General features: G+C 35.4%; 1 protein-coding gene across 7 annotated transcripts; it reads left to right on the forward strand.

Moving 5' to 3' along the window:
• The first annotated feature begins 1,209 nt into the window (after positions 1–1,209).
• LOC131803016 (probable phosphorylase b kinase regulatory subunit beta) lies at positions 1,210–18,938 on the forward strand. 7 transcript variants are annotated; one of them, XM_059123894.1, is made up of 18 exons: positions 1,210–1,383; positions 1,438–1,569; positions 1,633–1,661; positions 2,492–2,910; positions 2,972–3,253; positions 4,258–4,430; positions 4,499–4,874; positions 5,263–5,289; positions 5,823–5,837; positions 8,378–8,419; positions 8,953–9,057; positions 9,121–9,550; positions 9,615–9,757; positions 14,632–15,099; positions 15,169–15,317; positions 17,876–18,148; positions 18,214–18,289; positions 18,355–18,938. In XM_059123894.1, the coding sequence occupies exons 1-18, from the start codon at positions 1,364–1,366 to the stop codon at positions 18,535–18,537; spliced, it is 3,342 nt and encodes a 1,113-aa protein (XP_058979877.1). In that variant the 5' UTR covers positions 1,210–1,363; the 3' UTR covers positions 18,538–18,938. The 7 variants fall into 7 exon arrangements, with proteins under 7 accessions (XP_058979877.1, XP_058979881.1, XP_058979878.1 ...); XM_059123898.1 differs by lacking the exon at positions 8,378–8,419; XM_059123895.1 differs by lacking the exon at positions 5,823–5,837.
• Positions 18,939–19,115: the final 177 nt, after the last annotated feature.

Genomic DNA, 19,115 nt, shown 5'->3' on the forward strand with positions numbered 1-19,115 from the left:
AATTTTAACGGTAAAGTGACCTGTAGTGGGATCCTCCAAACCATTTTTTGAATTACCAACATATTTCCGTAAAATAGAAATGCAAAATTATAAATGGAAATTCCAAAACAAAGTTGGCAGCGCCTTTGTTATCGGTAGAACTTAGCGGCTACTTTGTTTTGATAGCCAACCTGCCAAAAATTTTCGTTATTTACCGAAGTTAATTAAAATTTGAATGTTAACGTTTTTTGTTTGTAACTCCAAATTTTTATGTGTTATTTATTTAAACATAAATTCAAAAGCTTCCTAGCCAGTTATTCATGTATTGGAGATAAAAAATCTATGGCTTATTAAGAAAAAAAAATTAAATTAAAAATTTAAATCAGTTAAACAGCAGAAAATATGAATGATATGGCTGGATTTTCTTTCATAAATATGATCTAAACAGTCATATCTTTCAATATCATGGCAAAACTGGTGAATAACTTTAAAGCACGTTTCGCAATGTACGTGATTTCCAATCATTGATTTTGTAAATATTCTATTTTTATTTTTCAAAACGATAAATACATGCACAAAATTGGCAGAAGTCGGGCACACTTAGAAAAAAATTGTAATCAGCTGGTAGCTCTATCTTACCTGTTATTGTACCATGGGGAAACCCCATTATAAACAAGAATGGAATTTTGTGGTTATTCCACAAGATTGAATCTAAAATAGTAGGATAATATAATTTATCCCAAAATTTTATAATGTATTGCCCATTAATGTCGAAAATATGAAACCGAATTTGAAATAATTTCAATTCATTGTATTTTTCATTCAAAACAATACACACATGTACATATATACAAAACGTGGAGATTTTTAACCATTCATCTTAGGAAACGTTCTCCGTGATGTTAGTTACTGTTTCACTAACTCCGATACTAGAATTATTTACAATTACAAATTTCTATGTGATTGTTGTAGAGTTATATTCGTTGTAGTTTTGCTTCTACCTTCTAATAATTATAACATGAACTCAACCAAAAATTGATGTCACCTTATATTTTTATACCATTACTAAAATCCTAATCTAATTTTAACCGCCACTGTAAATGTTGTTGCGATTTCATATTCACATGAAACACCCTGTGCTCTATTGCCTAGTATCCATCTCCTCATTCGCAAAAAATTCACATTATCTTTTATATTCTATTCTAAACAAAGTAATTGTCGCAAATTCTTGCAGTGTGGTAACCCTACGCAGCTGTGTGTCACATTTGACTTTTACAAGGGTATTTACACAGCAACCAGTAACCAAAACAACATCGGAATAAAAACTAAACAAAAACTTTAGAAAATAGCAGGGAAAAATTAGTTTTTTCATCAAATCCACACGATGAGAGATCCACCCAAAACGTGAGTTCAATAATTTAAGTAGAACATAATTCTTAACGAGTTTTTTTTTCGCAGGTTGGGCATTACTTTCAATGCACCAGAAAGTGGTCTCAATTCTGGAGCACCATCAACATCGGGAAGACACAACAGTTTGGAAGATATTAATTTGGATTCATTTCTAAAGACATCCAATTATGAAGATACTGTGTATGTTGAAAAAATTGATTACTTTTTAATTGCGTAAATTGTAATATTTTTATTTTTTTTTAGCAAACAATTGGATATTTATTATGGAATTGGTAAGTTTTCTACAAAGCATCCCTCATCTCTTAATTATTATTAAATTATATAATATCGAGTATTCCCCTTTTTTTGTTGTCTTGGGACATATATACTTGAGCACTTTTGGCATCTTGCTAGATGTTTGGTGTGGTATATGGCTACATACATATTGTTTGTTTATTGTACAAATTGCCGTTGTGTTGCAAGAAGCATATAAGTCACGTTTTCGTATTTGCTTTTTATATTGCTCATATGGAAGATATATGTGCGTAAAAAATTGGATTTTGATAAACTAAATAAAAGGGGTTATAAATTCAAAAAAAGTAGACATGTTTAAAAAATGTTCAAATTTTAATGCAATTTATAAAGTATCTTAAAAAATCGACTTAGTCAATTTGATCTGTGTAACGATCACCTCGTTCACAATTGCATTTAATTAATTGATAATATGAAAATCACCGGGTATATATATACTGTTTCGAATGTGTTCTCTACCACTTCATAGAAAGTTGCCTAACAATTATTTTTATTGGGAGATTCAAGAAAATGGCAATTCGTATTCGCATCGGAATTTTCCGAAAATATGTCCAATTTCTATTTATCTATTATTAATTTAAAAAATCGGATGTCATCTTATTCCTTATGAGGATCTAGCGGCTTATTATTGCTAATATGGATAAAGCTGCTCCATTTCCTAAATCTTGAGGGTCCATTTTAGCATTGTCACTTTAAGTTCACAATGAGTAGGACACACACAAAATGTTGTTAACATTGGTATTAGGTTTCTTGACGAGAATAATTTAAGTTTTCCTCATATCAATGTATTAATCTTCTTTTCTTATTTCAGTTAAAAGACAGCTGTTGCGCTTCCAAAGTCCCATTAATGGCCTCTTTCCGGTGATGAGCATCGATCATGAGGTGGGCAGTGTACGTGATAGTGTTTATTGTGCTGCTGCTGTGTGGAGTTTATATCAAGCCTATCGTCGTATTGATGATGATCGTGGTAAATCCTATGAACTAGGCCAGTCCACCGTGAAATGTATGCGTGGCATATTGGAATGTTGGATAAAACAAGCATCACGTGTTGAACTCTTCAAACAGCGACAATCAAATCAACATGCCTTGCATAGTAAATTTCATTTGCACACTGGTGAAATAATCTATTCGGATGATTTGTATAATCATTTGCAAATTGATGTGGTATCGCTGTATTTGATATTTTTGGTGCAGATGATAACATCGGGATTGCAAATTATATATACACAGGTGAGGGTGCTTCCTATTACAAAAATTATATAGAGAGAATATCATTTGATTTTCATTGCAGGATGAAGTTGCTTTTATCCAAAATTTAGTCTACTATGTGGAGCGTGCTTATCGCACACCCGACTTTGGCATGTGGGAACGTGGCTCGAAGTATAATAATGGCACACCTGAAATTCATGCCTCCTCAATTGGCATGGCCAAATCGGCTTTGGAAGCCATCAATGGTTGCAATTTGTTTGGCGAAAAAGGTGCTTCGTGGAGTGTAGTCTATGTAGACATCGATGCTCACAATCGTAATCGGAGTATTTTCGAAACAATGTTGCCAAGAGAATCGAGTAGTAAGGTAAATATATGAGACAAAGGAAAATGGCTTTATATAAAAAACGTCCCTCAGCCAAATGGCTCGAGAGGGTATACAGTGTGAGATAAAAAAACTGCAACAAAGTTGATTAATATGAGCGGAGAGCGACCATCGGCTGTTATGGCGGCCCACACCATCAGCATGGCCGGCGTTTGAGTTCTGGTGGACAACCGAAGGTGCACATTTTCAGCTGACCTCTTTGGCAGATAAACACGATCATTGTGTTTGTTTACAAACTGTTGAACAACGAATGTTTTCTCATCGGATAAAACCAAATTCGGCAGTTCACCACTTTCGGTCAAGCGAAGCAGCTCTTTAGCTCTTTAAGGTCTATTTTCTTTCTATTGCGGTATAAGTTCTTTCACTTTTTGGAATTTCTATGGCTTTAACCCGAGCTCATTTTTCTATATTTTTCGAATGGAATATTGCTATACGTTCAGGTCACGAGCATTTTTCGGCCACTGAGACGCGGGATTCGATTAAGTCGCCTCTTTACTTTTCGAAACAATTCTGCTGGTCTTGCTGTTTTCTTCCGTCCTCGCTACCAGTATCACGGTAATGAGCGATGTTACGAGACACAAAAGATTTATTCACATTTAAATGCTGGATTGCTCTAACGATAGCCACTTGTGGTTTTACAGCCAAATATAAAGAAATCACACTATCACGTTTGAATTTCATCACGAATAACTTTTTTTCTGGAAAATTCTAACCAAATGCTTTTGTACGCTTGTAAACAATATAACGAGCTGTCACTGGAATAGTTATAACAGTTGTCGGACGAGTGGCTTAGGAATGACAGCAATCTGAAGTTGATTGCAGTTTTTCATCTCACTCTGTATGTAGAATTTGCTGTTTTTAACAGAGAGGGCCGAAGTATACAATACATTGAACCCATATACTCCCTCTTCTTCTCTAGAATTAGTATTTTTCTTTCATGAAGCGTTTTTCTGATTTTCATTCAATTTTATATTCCAACATTTTAGGGTGTTGATGCATCTCTCCTCTTAACCTTGTCCTTCCCAGCTTTTGCCTCACACGAAGAACGTTTGGTGGAGCAGACAAAAAATAATGTCATCAATCGTTTACGGTGCAAAAGGGGATTCAAGCGATTTTCTCGCGATGGTTTCCTCAGCAAAAATGAAGACAAAACAAGGAGGTATATTCCCAATCCAATTCAAAACTGAAATATAAACTATGATTGACAATAATTATATATTCTTGCAGATATTACCACACTGGTGAAATCAAAGAATTCGAGGGCTATGAATGTGAATGGCCCATGTTTTTCATAGCCATGATAATTGATGGTGTTTTCAAGAATAATACCGAACAAATTGAGGAATATCAAAATGAGCTGAGGCCTTGTCTCTATGTTGATGCCCACGGTGATCCGGTGGTGACAATGTATTATGCCCCCGATGGTGAGGGGTCTTATGTGAAAGCTCCTTCCCAATCGCTATTCTTGTGGGGTCAATCCATGTTTATAATAGCTCAGTTGCTAACTGGGGGTCTTTTGCATATTAACGAATTGGATCCCATACGCCGTTATTTGCCCAGCTATAATAGACCACGTCGTGCCGGACGTTACTCGGCTTTCCAGGTAAGTTGTTAAACCCTTGCCTTCTAGTGTACTGTTGAAGACGAAGAAGAAATGATGAACCACCAATTGGGTATAGAGATTTGAGTTTTATATTTTTTTAATATTGATTGATACTTTTGTTTGTCTTACTGAATTGGCTTTGATATAATGGAATATTCCCCCGTATAATTGATGTTTTTGTCCATATATTTTTGTTTTCCCCTCTACTACTACTACTACCATTACCTACCATCTACGACTACCTTATATATGTTGTCCTCTCCATGTCCACGTAAAATTATGAAAAACAAACAAAAATTTAAATTGAAACTCAAAAACATAAAATTGGTAAACAACAATACAAACAAACAAAAAAATTGTAAACAAATACAATTAACATATATCCCAGGGAAAAGCCTTCGATGAGAAACACAACGTAAGTTATTTTCGATATATAATTAGCAACAAAAATATACGACATATGTATGTTTAATTTTATTGCAAGACAATAGCTAAGTACTCACAGCAAAATACACTTTTATATACAAAGAACAACAACAATAAAAAAATGGCATAAATAATTCCACACATGGCATTTGAGTAGTTTGTAACAAAATAGCATGCATACGGTTGTAGCCTATATTAATTTTTTACGTACGCACACAAAATGCATACGCTGGGATCTAAATCCTTGCAAAAAGTTATAGCAAAAACTAGTAAAAGGCTAAGAACAAAACATTACATTTTCCTAAGTTTTTTTTCCTTTTTTTTAAAAAAAAAGCAAAATTTTTGTTTTTCGACTAAATTCAAAATTTAATATTATTTTTAAAATGAATTCTCAATTGTAGTAATTTAACCCTTAAATCGTTCATATTATGTAGTAGTCCCCTTTTGTAAATTTTACTATATATCCTTTAATTTAATTGTAAATTTATTCTTTCATATATTTACTTTTTTTTCTTGAAATAGGCAAAACCTGGCACTGTAAGTAGTTGATTTTGGGCAGTAATTTTTCTCGTTGAAATATATTGATTTTTTTGTAGTTACCTTTTGTTTAGTTGATTTTTATGTTATTGTTTTAAAAACTGATGACCAGTTTTTTAATGTGTATTTTATTTTCTCAAAGAGTTTTTTTTTTGATGTGTTAAATGTTTTGGGTTATAATAATAGTTGTAGTTTTTGTTTTATTAATAATTGCTTATTTCTTTTTCCTTGAAATAAGGGACTGTCGTATATTGGTAATCCGAAATTCATTTGATCAACATAATGATATTCTAATTATTTGTATTGGTAACTAAAAAAAATGTTGTAAACGTTTTTCAACTGCTTTATTAAAACTAAGCCAAATATGAGAAATTAATTGGCGTGTTTTAAAATGTACACTAACTTTTTTTAAAATTAAATTACATTGATTATATTTCGCCAACTCTTAAAATCAAGTCAATACTAAATTTGATAAAAACCCACATGAAACTATATACGGTAAGGTTAAATTTTAAAACTAATTCATCAATAGTTTTGGATTTTTAAATGAGTAATGTTTTAAATTCGGATATAGATGTTTAAACAAATATCTAATTCCAGGCGTTTAAGCACATACTGTTCTCCATGTTTTCGGTGCAGATTAAAATAAAGAAATCTGAAAATTTCGCTGCACTGGCCTCTTAGTGCTTAGAAAGATTTTGATCCGAAGAAATTTTTGATTAACAATGTTTTTAAACACAATTGTGGATTATAAAAAAAAAAAAAACCTTTTTAAGTCCAGTCGGATTTAAAGAAAAAAATAAGTTTTCAAAGACCAATCAGGGATTTAGAAATAAAAATTAAACCCAATGCCCTTTTAAGGATCAATCGCTTATTTTCGAGATAAAAAATTGCAACAAAGTAAAACGTCATAATTGTTAAATTTTTTTCTTTAAATTTTATTGAATGAAAGCAAAAAATGTCGGAAATAGCATCAAATTTTAGAATAACTTTGGATTTGTTCGAATTGGTCACATTTGGCACGAATTATGTTCTTCAAACGGCCAATGAAAATGACACACGCTGGCCGAATGTTGCTCTGCGGTATTTTGGCTCATTCCCGGCGAAGAGGTGATCGACACTTTGGTATTTTTTAGTGCCAACCTTGCTTTTCAAAATACTCCAGACACAATAGTCCAACGGAATGGTATCCGGAGATTTTGGTGGCCATTGTGCGCCGGAAATGAAGCGAGGAACCTCATTTTGTAATCATTCTTGGGTGGCGCATGATTTTGATCCGAAAAAATTTTAGATTAACAATTTTTTAAACATCCAATCGGGGTTTTTTAGGGTACAATTGTGGATTCGAAACCCAATTGAAAATTTACAAAGCAATCGGATTCTTTAACAAAATATGTTTTCAAATACCAATCGTGGATTTTTAATTTTTCAAAACTATTTTTATGTTTAATCGCAATTTTTTGAAATTATTGAAAATTATTTTCAAAGATTTTTAAAAAATGATTTTCCAGGGATCAATCGTGAACTTTGACCAAAAATGGCCAACGACATTTTCTAGGTTTAATTCTGTAACTGGCGGAGAGACAAAAATTGACCAATAGGTCTTCTCATAGAAGGCCAAAAGGTCTTCTCATAGAAGACCAATAGGTCTTATCATAGAAGACCAATAGGTCTTATCATAGAAGACCACTAGGTCTTCTCATAGAAGACTGCTAGGTCTTCTCATAGAAGACCACTAGGTCTTTTCATAGAAGACCACTAGGTCTTCTCATAGAAGAGCAATAGGTCTTCTCATAGAAGAGCAATAGGTCTTTTCGTAGAAGACCGACAGTTCTTCTCATAGAAGACCGATAGGTCTCCTCATAGACCAATAGGTATTCTCATGGAAGACAAATAGGTATTCTCATCGAAGACCAATAGGTCTTCTTATAGAAGACCAGTAGGTCTTTTTATATATGACCAATTGGTCTACTAGTTCTTCTCATTGAAGTCTAATAGGGCTTCTCATAGAAGACCAATAATTCTTCTCATATAAGACTAATAGGTCTTCTTATTGAAGATCAAGAGGTCTTCTCATAAAAGACCAATAGGTCTTCTCATAGAAGATCAAGAGGTCTTCTCATAGAAGATCTATAGGTCTTCCCGAACAAACAAGTAAGTCTTTTAATCGGACATTACATTCTCTCAATTATATATAAATGCTTTAATTTTATTTAACAATATTTCCCATTGACAGTTTCCCAGATAATTTGTTAGGAAATGTTCAGAGCTCGTAGTCTAAATTATATTTATGCGCCACAATTTGACAAGAACTTATCTGGTTATCCCAAAAAGCTTAAAGGACAAGCTTATTTGTACATATGTTTCGTTTTTTAAAGTAGGTTTTGGTTGATTCTGTAAAAATACAACTCCACCCCCACTTTGGTTCTCCACTTTTACGCTTCGTACACTTTAAGAAAATTTAAAAACTTGAAACAAAATCTAATCAGCATTATCTTTCCTATTTACTACTAACAACCAAAATGAAATGGTTCATTTAGACATCTAGAGTTCCTTTTATAGGGGATAATAATAAGAATGAGGTAAATTTTTTATAAAAACAACAAATTTTTATTAAAATAATATGTTTATTGCATTTGGTTATAAAATACAGTCAAACATTGTTACAAAGAAACTTTAGAAAAAAAAATATTCAAAAAAAATTTTTTTTTTGTCTTATTTTGAAATTTAATATTAATTTTATTTTTCTTTTTCTTCTAAACAGTGTTCTTTGTAACAGTGTTTGACTGTATTTTTCTGCGTTTTTTTGATATAATATACATATTTGTTAATGGCATTTTTGTTTTATTTGATTTGTATGGAATGTATATGGATATCTATGTATGTATGTATAAATGGATATCTATGAAATGTTGCATGTTTTGTTTTTCTTTTCTTTTTAAAATATATGTATAAGAGATGTATATGCATTTTTCTACTAAACTTTTTATATTTTTTATACATTTTTGTATATATTTATTGTGTTTCATATTTGCATTTGTTACTTGTTAATTTAAAATATTTTTATGACCAAACAATTAATTTTATTTTTGATTTATAATTCTTTTAAATTCAGGGTACAGCTACAGATTTAGTAGTGCAAATTGTATTGATTGCCGAGTCAATGCGTCTGCAGGCAATGATGGCAACCTATGGTATTCAAACTCAAACACCTCATGAGGTAAGTTACAGATTTTGTAACCTTAATAAAAAAATCTTTAATTATTAACTTGTTTTCTTTCAGGTTGAGCCCGTACAAATTTGGTCTTCCACGGAGTTGATTAAAGTCTATCAACATTTAGGTGTTAATAAAAAAGTTGGCCTCTCTGGTCGTCCACCTCGACCGGTGGGTTCTTTGGGCACCAGCAAAGTGTATCGTATTTGTGGCATGACGGTGTTGTGTTATCCCTTGATATTTGAAGTATCTGATTTTTATTTATATCGTGATATGGCTCTACTAATCGATGATATTAAAACTGAGCTACAATTTGTTGGTAAATATTGGCGTTTGTCGGGTCGACCAACTGTCTGTTTGCTTATACGTGAGGAGCATATGCGTGATCCCCAATTTAAGGAAATGCTTGATTTGCTGGCCATGCTGAAGAAGGGCTATTGTGATGGCATGAAAGTTCGCATTGGCCGTTTGCAGAATTTAATTAGTAGCTCGTGTATGGGTAAGATGAGGAGGAGATTATTGATGTTGAATAAATTTTTAATTTAAAACAATTTTAATTACAGAACATTTGGATTTCATCAATCAGAGCGATTTGTCGGATAAGGAGAATGCCTTTGCCCAAATAAATCATGAATATATAGGTTATCAATCATTGACCGATGTGCCAAAAGCTCAAACGTATGTGGAAGAGAAAATATCTGTGGAGGTAAGGCAATAATGAAAATATTCAACAGAAATGTTTTAATCAAGATATGACCTTCTAAAATATGAAAATTTCCTTGGAATTTTAAAAAAATTCATGTGAGGTAACATTTGACGAATTCCTACAAAATATAGAATTAAATTTCTAAAGGGTAGACTTAGGATTGAAACCTAAATTTTATAAGGATTCTTTAAATGTAGCCGAATTTGAATTTTCTAAATATTTTTATGTGGATGCACCCAAAAATATCTTCGCAAAGCGATCATCGAATTTATCAACTAATCCTTTTCACAAACATTTTTAAAACATAACAAAAAGGAAATCCACGTTATGCCAGTGGTATAGTTTTTAAATTAAAACCAAACAAACTTATTCATTACCTGCCGACATTCGGAGCCGATCTCGACATGTTTATCCTTATTGTGGCAAAGGGGAGCGATGAAATTGTAGGGAGTATCCTAATGAAAAAATTCCGTAGATGAAAGACCCTTATTTGGTCCTAACTTTTAACATCACATTGTTCCTATCTAAGTCATATGAAGTTCGAAGATGAAATTATTCATTCCAAGACTTAGGTATACAAACTTTCCCAAGCCAATCTAAATTGAGAGGTCCAACGATACACAAATACCAAATTAATTAAATTCATTTTAACGCGGTCTGAGAAAAAATGGATGAATACGGAGTTAATAATGCAATGCCACGTTCGACCCCAGTCCCTTCAAAACTCGATTACGCATGGAAGATAATAACATAAAAAAATAAAATTACATTTGGCTGATGCTGATGTGGACACCTTGGCACCCTCAGTCAATAAAACCACGAGTCCATCTGAATTGAGAGGTACATCGATACACAAATATCAAACGAATAAAATTCATTTTAACGCGGTCTAAGAAATAATGGATGATGTTGGGGCAACCCACATTAACAATATGGCATCTCATGTTGCAACATCCTATACGGCAACGCCCATATAATAGGACGCCGTGCTACCGCCATTTTAGCTTGCTCAGTCTTGTTTTGTCTGTCACTCGAGTCTGATTCACTACATTGTAACTTCTTCATTCTTTTTAAATTAGTAGCTGTGAACGCTCATCATCCAATAAATCTTTACACCTTTAGTATTAACAAACATTGGCTTTTATTTCAAACTATAAAAGTACAACAAAAGTGGCGACGAGGATAGTGGAAATTGATCAATAATTGCACACACAACAATCCGCAAAAATGTCTCAAGACATAATTCTACAATTGTTAACAGAGCAACAAAAAGCAATGTCGCAACAAACGCAACTGCTAAAGCATATGGCTGATCTTCTTCAAGCACAAGGAGCACCAAATTCACCACACTCACCACAAACATCAAATTCATCCAAAGCAGCACTAATGGAATCACTAGCACAGTCAATGACAGCATTCGTATACGAGCCAGAGAGCGGTCTGATATTTCAAGCGTGGTACAACAGGTTTGTGCATGTTTTCGAAAAAGAAGCAAGCTCACTCGAAGAACATGACAAAGTGGCCTTGTTATGGAGAAAAATGTCGAACTAAGTACATGAAAGATTTGCCAACTACGTATTACCAGCAAAACCTGAAGACATGACTCTAAAGGATACAGTAGAGAAACTCAAGAAACTCTTTGGTAAAACAGAAACACAAGTCTCACAAAGATACAAATGCCTTCAGCTAGCAAAAGGCGACAGCGAAGATTTCAGAGAATACGCAAGCAGAGTAAACCTACAATGCGAACTATTCAAAATGAAAGAACTGAAAATCGACCAATTCAAATGTCTCATTTTCGTCTTAGGACTCAAGTCAGCAAAGGACAACGACATAAGACTTCGCTTACTAAAGGTACTGGATGATGAAAACACTACAATGAACCTAGATCAACTAGTAGACGAAACACAACGAATTCTAGATCTCAAATCGGACAACATTCTCATTGAACATCAATCAAAAATCGTCTGTTCACTCAACAAGCACGCAAAAGACTTTAAGAAGCACAAAACACCCAATTCACCCTGTTGGTATTGCGGAGACCTTCACTACGTCAAATTTTGTCCTTTCCAGAAACATAAATGCACAACATGCAATCAAGTGGGTCATAAAAATAACTTTTGCAACATCGCTAAGACTGGTAAGAATTTCAAATCATCATCTGAAAACAACCAGAACGAATTCAAGAAATACAGCAATTCAAGGAAATCATTCAAAACTAAGGCAGTTTTCAAAACACACAACATTAATTTCCGCGACTTAAGGAAACACACAACTGTCCTAATTAACAACAATCCTGTAAAACTTCAAATTGATACTGCATCAGACATATCAATTGTATCTATCAACACATGGAAAGCTATAGGTAAGCCTGAAGCCTACGAAACTTTTGACAACGCTAGCGACGCAAACGCAAATTCAATCAAGCTCCTAGCAGAATTTCAATGTGACGTCACAATCGACAAAACATCAAAAACATTAAAATGTTATATAACAGATATAGAAAAACTCAATATCATGGGAATCGATTGGATTCAAGCATTCAATCTATGGCAGAAACCAATAACCTCATGGTGTCATCAAATAAACTTCGTTGATGAAATAGCAGAATTGAAAACGAATTATCAATCAGTTTTTGATAACAGTACCCCAGGACTGTGCAAAACAAAAGTCAACAATCACGAAAAACCAGCAGATGACTTTATAGTGGCTTCAATATCATTCGAAGAAGACATACGTAACGAGATAAATGAAACTATGTCAGTTCTCCCAGTATCATTTAAAATGATCGTCGATGCAACAACAAAAGACACGGATTTACAAATGGTCCTCAAATACATTCAAACAGAATGGCCAGAAAGCAAGAAAAATATTAACCCATCAATTATTCAATTTTTCAACCGCAAGGAAAATCTTTCAACCTTCGATGGTTGTATTCTCTTCAATAATCGTATAGTAATTCCTAAATCATATCAGAGACAAATCTTACAACAACTTCACAGAGGACACTTATCAGCAGAACGCAGCAAAGCCATCGCCAGAAGTTATGTTTATTGGCCAAACATCGACAAACAAATTGAAGACTTTGTTCGGAAATGCAAAAATTGTCAACATGCGGCAAAAAGTCCAGTAAAAACAAATCTTTGCCCATGGCCATTAACTTCACACCCTCTTGAAAGGATACATATAGACTATGCTGGTCCAGAAAAAGGTAAATATTATCTTCTTATCATCGACTCGTATTCAAAATACCCTGTTATATACGAGACAACAACGACAACCACATATGCAACATTAAAAATGTTAAACGAATATTGTGCACTCTTCGGAAATCCTGAACAATTGGTCTCGGACAACGGAACACAGTTCTGTTCAGAACAATTTGAGAAGTGGTGCAGCAAAAAAGGCATTAAACACACAAGGACTGTTCGTTTTCATCCAAGTTCAAATGGACAAGCCGAGCGTTTCGTTGATACACTTAAACGTGCATTAAAAAAACTAGAAGGGGAAGAAACGCCTACGGAATCTCTCCAAACCTTCCTAGAAGTCTACAGATCCACACCAAATCCAAATGCACCAGAAGGTAAGTCTCCAGCAGAATCCTTCATCGGAAGAAAAATGAGAACGGTCTTCGACGTTCTAAGGAAGCAACAATCGCCTGAGTATAACGTCAATCACAAAATGGAACAGCAGTACAATACCAAACACGGTACCAAAAACAGAGAGTTTAGCAACGGAGAATTGGTCTATGCCAGAAACTTCAAAGGAAACAAAAGTTACTGGACAACAGGCGAAATAGTCGAGCGTAAAGGGAAAGTCATTTACAACACTCTAATCGACGTTGGGGACAGGAAAATTCTAGTACGAGCTCATACTGATCAACTTCGACATAGAGAATCGGTAGAGTCAAGCAGTCAAGAACGACAAAAACTACCATTGGACGTACTACTTGAAGAATTCGAAATCGCTTTGCCTAACCATCAAGAACATTTTGCAACTCCAACAGGTTCACCAAACTGGACACCTCAAAGAATAACAAGTCGCAGACAACCAGTCGAACCTATTTCAAGATCACCTTCTCATCTTAAGGAGGGAGATGTTGGGGCAACCCACATTAACAATATGGCATCTCATGTTGCAACATCCTATACGGCAACGCCCATATAATAGGACGCCGTGCTACCGCCATTTTAGCTTGCTCAGTCTTGTTTTGTCTGTCACTCGAGTCTGATTCACTACATTGTAACTTCTTCATTCTTTTTAAATTAGTAGCTGTGAACGCTCATCATCCAATAAATCTTTACACCTTTAGTATTAACAAACATTGGCTTTTATTTCAAACTATAAAAGTACAACAGATGAATACGGAGTTAATAATCAGGCACAGGCCATAGTACGAAGGCAATGCCATGGTCGACCTCAGTGCCACCAAAAGATAATAATGATGCTGATGCGGACACCTTGGCACCCTCAGTCAATAAAATCACAAATTCGAATTATTCTTCCACTTCTTACATGACCACTAGACCGAAGACGGTCAAAGATTCTGATTCTTCTGAATAAAATAAAAAAACTGAGGAAGTGACAATGCCATGATGTTAGATATGATAAACGAAAGTGTTTGAATACAGCTTCAGGCAATCCGCCAAATTATTACGGATAAGCCATTTTGGGATCAGGAAAAGAGGCCATGGGTACTACGTAATCCACACTTCGACTTTCCATCAAGGGTTCATTCACCGGAATGAAGCTGCCGACATTAAAGCTTTAATTCATATGGAGCTATCAGTCTATACAAATATTAAACACTGGATATATTCCGTTTTCACCTTTAAAGTTCCTGTTTCATTTATTTTATTTCTCTTCTATTTCAGCACTATAACCACAAACCCACACATGAAATCATTGATGCCCTGCGCAGCACGGAATCCGTTTATTGTCTTTGTCAATTATGGGGTATCATATTGAATCGAGAAGGTCCTCATTTCGAAGTGAATGGGCTGTCAGTAATACAAGCTTTACAACAATTATATCATCGTGCCGGGTCTTTACGTTATTGGCGTGCTGTACGTTATTGTTCATCACTTCTACACCATATTGTTGATTCAATAAGTCCTTTCATTACAACCGTCCTGGTTAATGGTAAAGAATTGACAGTGGGTGTTATTGGGCAAAAAGAAACAGTGTTCGATAAGCCAATGACTCCAGCGGAGATCCAGGAAGTTATGTATAAAACTGTACAACCCTATAATGTTGTACAAGCCGTACTGCAACAGGAGGTGGTGTTGTACTGTGGCCGTTTGATCGCAACAAATCCCACCATGTTCCGTGGTATTTTGAAGGTAAGGTGGCAGTTCTCTTCTCATGGGAATTGTGGGAAATTAGTCTCAAATTTTATTCGTTTTTCACAGATACGTATTGGTTGGGTATTGGAAGCCATGCGTCTATACTTGCAAATGTCTGGTCAGGAATCAATTGATTTGGAAAATTTATCACCTTTCCAAGTGCGTATACTATTGCAAAAGGTCTTGACTGTTAGCGAATGGGCTGCTGAAGAAAGGTAAATTAATAATCTAAACATTAATATTTTCATAATCTCTTCTGACTGGGATAAGATATCAACTTCTGAGCCCTCCTTTATGGACAATATCCGTTCCGAGACATTCGAAGCCGATCTGGACATGTTTGTCCATATTGTGGCAAAGGAAAGCGATGAAATTGTAGGAAGTATCCTGATGAAAAAATTCTGTAGGTGATAGACCCTTATTTGGACCTAATTTAAAAATCTCATTATTCCTATCTAAGTCATGTGAGGTTTGAAGATGAAATTGTTCATTCCAAAACTTTGGTATAAAAACTATTGCCCGAGCCAATCTGAATTGAGATGTACATCGATACACAAATATCAAATGAATAAAGTTCATTCTGACGCGGTCTGAGAAATAATGGATGAATACGGCGTTAATAACCAGGCCCAGGCCATAGCACGAATGCAATTCTCGATGATGCATGGAAGACAATAATATAAAAATATCCAAAAACAACAATATTACCTTTGGCTGATGCTGGTGTGGGCACCTTGGCACCACCCTCAGTCAATAAAACCACAATTTCGACTCCACTCCTTACACGACCACTAGATCGGGGACGGTCAAGGATTCCGATTCTTCTGCCAATAATAAAAAAGCACGAACGGGAAACTCAGGAGGTGACAATGTCATGATGTTATAGATGATTAACGAAAGTGTTTCAACAAAGCTTTAGGCAATCCTTCGCATTATTACGGATAAAGAACCAAGAGAGGACATGGGTACTATGGTAATCCGAACATCGGCTTTCATTCAAGAGTTCACTCCCCGAGACAAAGTTAGGTCTTCTGTTTTGATGGTCCACCAATATAACGTCGGCCAGTACCGATAAGTCCTCGCTATCTCGGCAAAAAGCGTTGGAGTCTGGAGGAGGTGTTGTTGACTTCCCTGGCCGCAAGGGAGAAAAAGGCACATCAGCGAGCAGTTAATTATTGCAGTCGTTATGCTAGTCGGGATCCATCAAAAATCACTGATAAGGAGTTACAGCTTACAGAACGAACTTGAAGTTTGTGAGGAAATGTCACGACTCATCTTTAAGGGAATAGTAGGATCCCCACTTACAGAGCAGCAGTGAAGCATGTCGAGACTCCTTAAAAGCAACGACTGTGGGAAGCTCCTGTTCATGTGAAAAGGTGTCTTCGAAGAAGGCAGAACCTAAGCTGTCTATTAAGATGGCTGGAATGGCCTCACATAAAGAAAGACACGACCACAATGAAGTCTCCCGAACCACAGAGTCTGCGGGGAAGAAGACCAAGTCGAAGTTTACCTTTAACGCTTCAAACGCAGCAGTGGCTTCGCCTTCTCCATCTACTGTATGCTGTCCAAGGCGAAGGCACAGGAGAGCATGGCAAAGTTGGTCAAGAAGGTAGCCACGACGAACGGGCAAAAAACACACCACCTGCGGATGCGCCAACTTCGTCAAAGGGAGTGGCCCCAAAAACGAATAAAGTTCCGTCGCAGCCAGTGATACCTACTCCGACGGTGTTGAAGGTGAAGGCACAAAATGGTAAAGTCTGCGGAAGCGCCCATTTCGTCAAAGGGTGCAGCCCCAAAGTCGACAAAATGCCCCTCGCAGCCAGTGGCTGTGAAGAGAAAGAATCGCGCAGGCGATACAACCGTCCGTCTCGTATGGTTTGGTTGCGGGGAAAAAGAAATACACGGATGGGCAAACGAAAGTTGAACCAGCCGGTATCTCTTCTCTTCTAGGAGCAGCAACGTGAGTCGAAGAAAAAGGTGATGGCGCAGGCGATACAACTGTCCGTCTCGTATGGTTCGGTGGCGGCGAAAAAGGACAGTGGGCAAACGAAAGTTGATCCAGCCGTTATCTCTTCGCAGAAACCTTGAGACCCAAAACCGAAGCAGCTTCAAAGGCGACTAAATTCACCAGAATGAGATCAACTGAGTAGCAGCAACCGGCGAAGCGGCGAAGAAAAAGGTGATGGCGCAGGCGATACAACTGACCGTCTCGTACGGTTCGGTTGCGGCGAAAAAGGACAGTGGGAAGCACAGCGATGGGGAAATGAAAGTTGAACCAGCCGGTATCTTTTCGCAGAAACTTTGGGACCCAAAGCCGAAAAAGGATTAACAAGCTGTTCAATGGATGTCACCGGAGGATCTGAGAGTAGCGGTCAATGATCAGGCTGATCTCAATGGCTTCAACAGCAAAGATCATTGCCTGCCGATTGACTGGAAATTCTGGGAAGCCAACTCTTAAATGCCATACAAGAAAGAGGAGTCCCAAAATTTGTTTTAAAATCGCATCAGATAGATAGATATCCATAAAGGCTTACAAAGCTCAACGTTTAAAAAATCATAAATCTTCCTCGCAATATTTTTAACAAAATTAGATTGGGTTTGAGATGAACTATGTCGCCTTTCTTTTGGTACCTTTCCCACAGACATCATATTGTGTTTACATTTGTTTATTTTCCATTCGCTAATTATTTGCATTTTGTTTTGCTTTCCATACGGAATCACTTTCTAAAAACCTTCAAACATTATTATCTACCCCTTCCATCCATTATACTAGACTTACAACCCTGCAACGTCGCCAATTGGAGGGCTGCTTGTGTCGCGTACCCAAACATTTCTACAATAAAATATGGGAAATTCTAATGCGAACACCCTTGGGCATTACAACACAAGGTCACTTGTTGCCAGCCACACCGACCTTAATCAATATGAGTCGAGGCGAATTGAATTTCTCACTTTTGGTTGAGGAGACCTTAATATGCATAGAGAAACCTGAAAGGCGACAAATTACCGTGGAATTATTGTGTATTATAGCAACAATTCTAAATAGGTAAGAGGATGTAACATTTTTTATTGCCTGGGGAATTATTTGACTAATCTTTGTTGTTTTTAAAGAAATCCTGAATTACATTTTAAACAAGCTTTGGATTTGGATGAAATTCTAATGGAGGCATTCTTAATGTATTGCAAGGTAAATTGTTCTTTTTTTGCTTAAAATTAAAGGCGTTTAATGTTGTGCTGAATTTTTTATTATAGGACAACAATATCCATGACCACCACAATGATATGACACCATTCTATTCATTGATCTATAACGTAACCACCGGCTATTTAGCCCGAGCTGCTGTTAACAAAGTCTTACAAGGCGGTGCCTTTTCGACGCAAGATGAAGATTTTAATGGCGATAATTTACATGATGAAACCTGTAAAGTTTCTTAGGTTAGAGGAGACTATATTTTTGGAATTTGTTTTGTTTGCTGAGACTCCCACTCGTCGACCAATTGTTGCCACGTTTTTTGTGTGTTTTTCTTCCAAACAATTTGGTTTTACACTTTATTGGTTTTCGTTGTTTATGTAAGCCATAAATTGTTTTCCTTGTTTTTCCTTTATTATTTTTTTTTTACATGACAAAAGTGCTCTCCTGTTTTTATTGTTATTTATAGTTTTATAATTTAATTTTTCAAAAATTAATTTTAATTTTATTTTAGAAATATAGTTCCTTTTATGTTTAGAAGATTATAGACTATTGTCCAAAATTATTAACAATGTACTCGAAAGAATTTATATTTAAAAAAAGCACAACATTTTATTGTATATGTATATGAGTATATTGTTCTATACATGTCTTTAACTTTTTTCAAAATACATTAAATTTTGTGAATTTTACAAAAAAAGAGAAATTCTTTGAATATTTTTTTTTGTAGATTATAAGTTATGTCACAATTGTAAAAGTAGAATTTCTATTTTATGGAAACAATGCCTATATAAGGTCGGACAAAACGGCTACTTTTGACAAC

Source organism: Musca domestica, unplaced genomic scaffold (assembly GCF_030504385.1).
Source record: "Musca domestica strain aabys unplaced genomic scaffold, Musca_domestica.polishedcontigs.V.1.1 26, whole genome shotgun sequence".
Lineage (NCBI taxonomy): Eukaryota > Metazoa > Arthropoda > Insecta > Diptera > Muscidae > Musca > Musca domestica.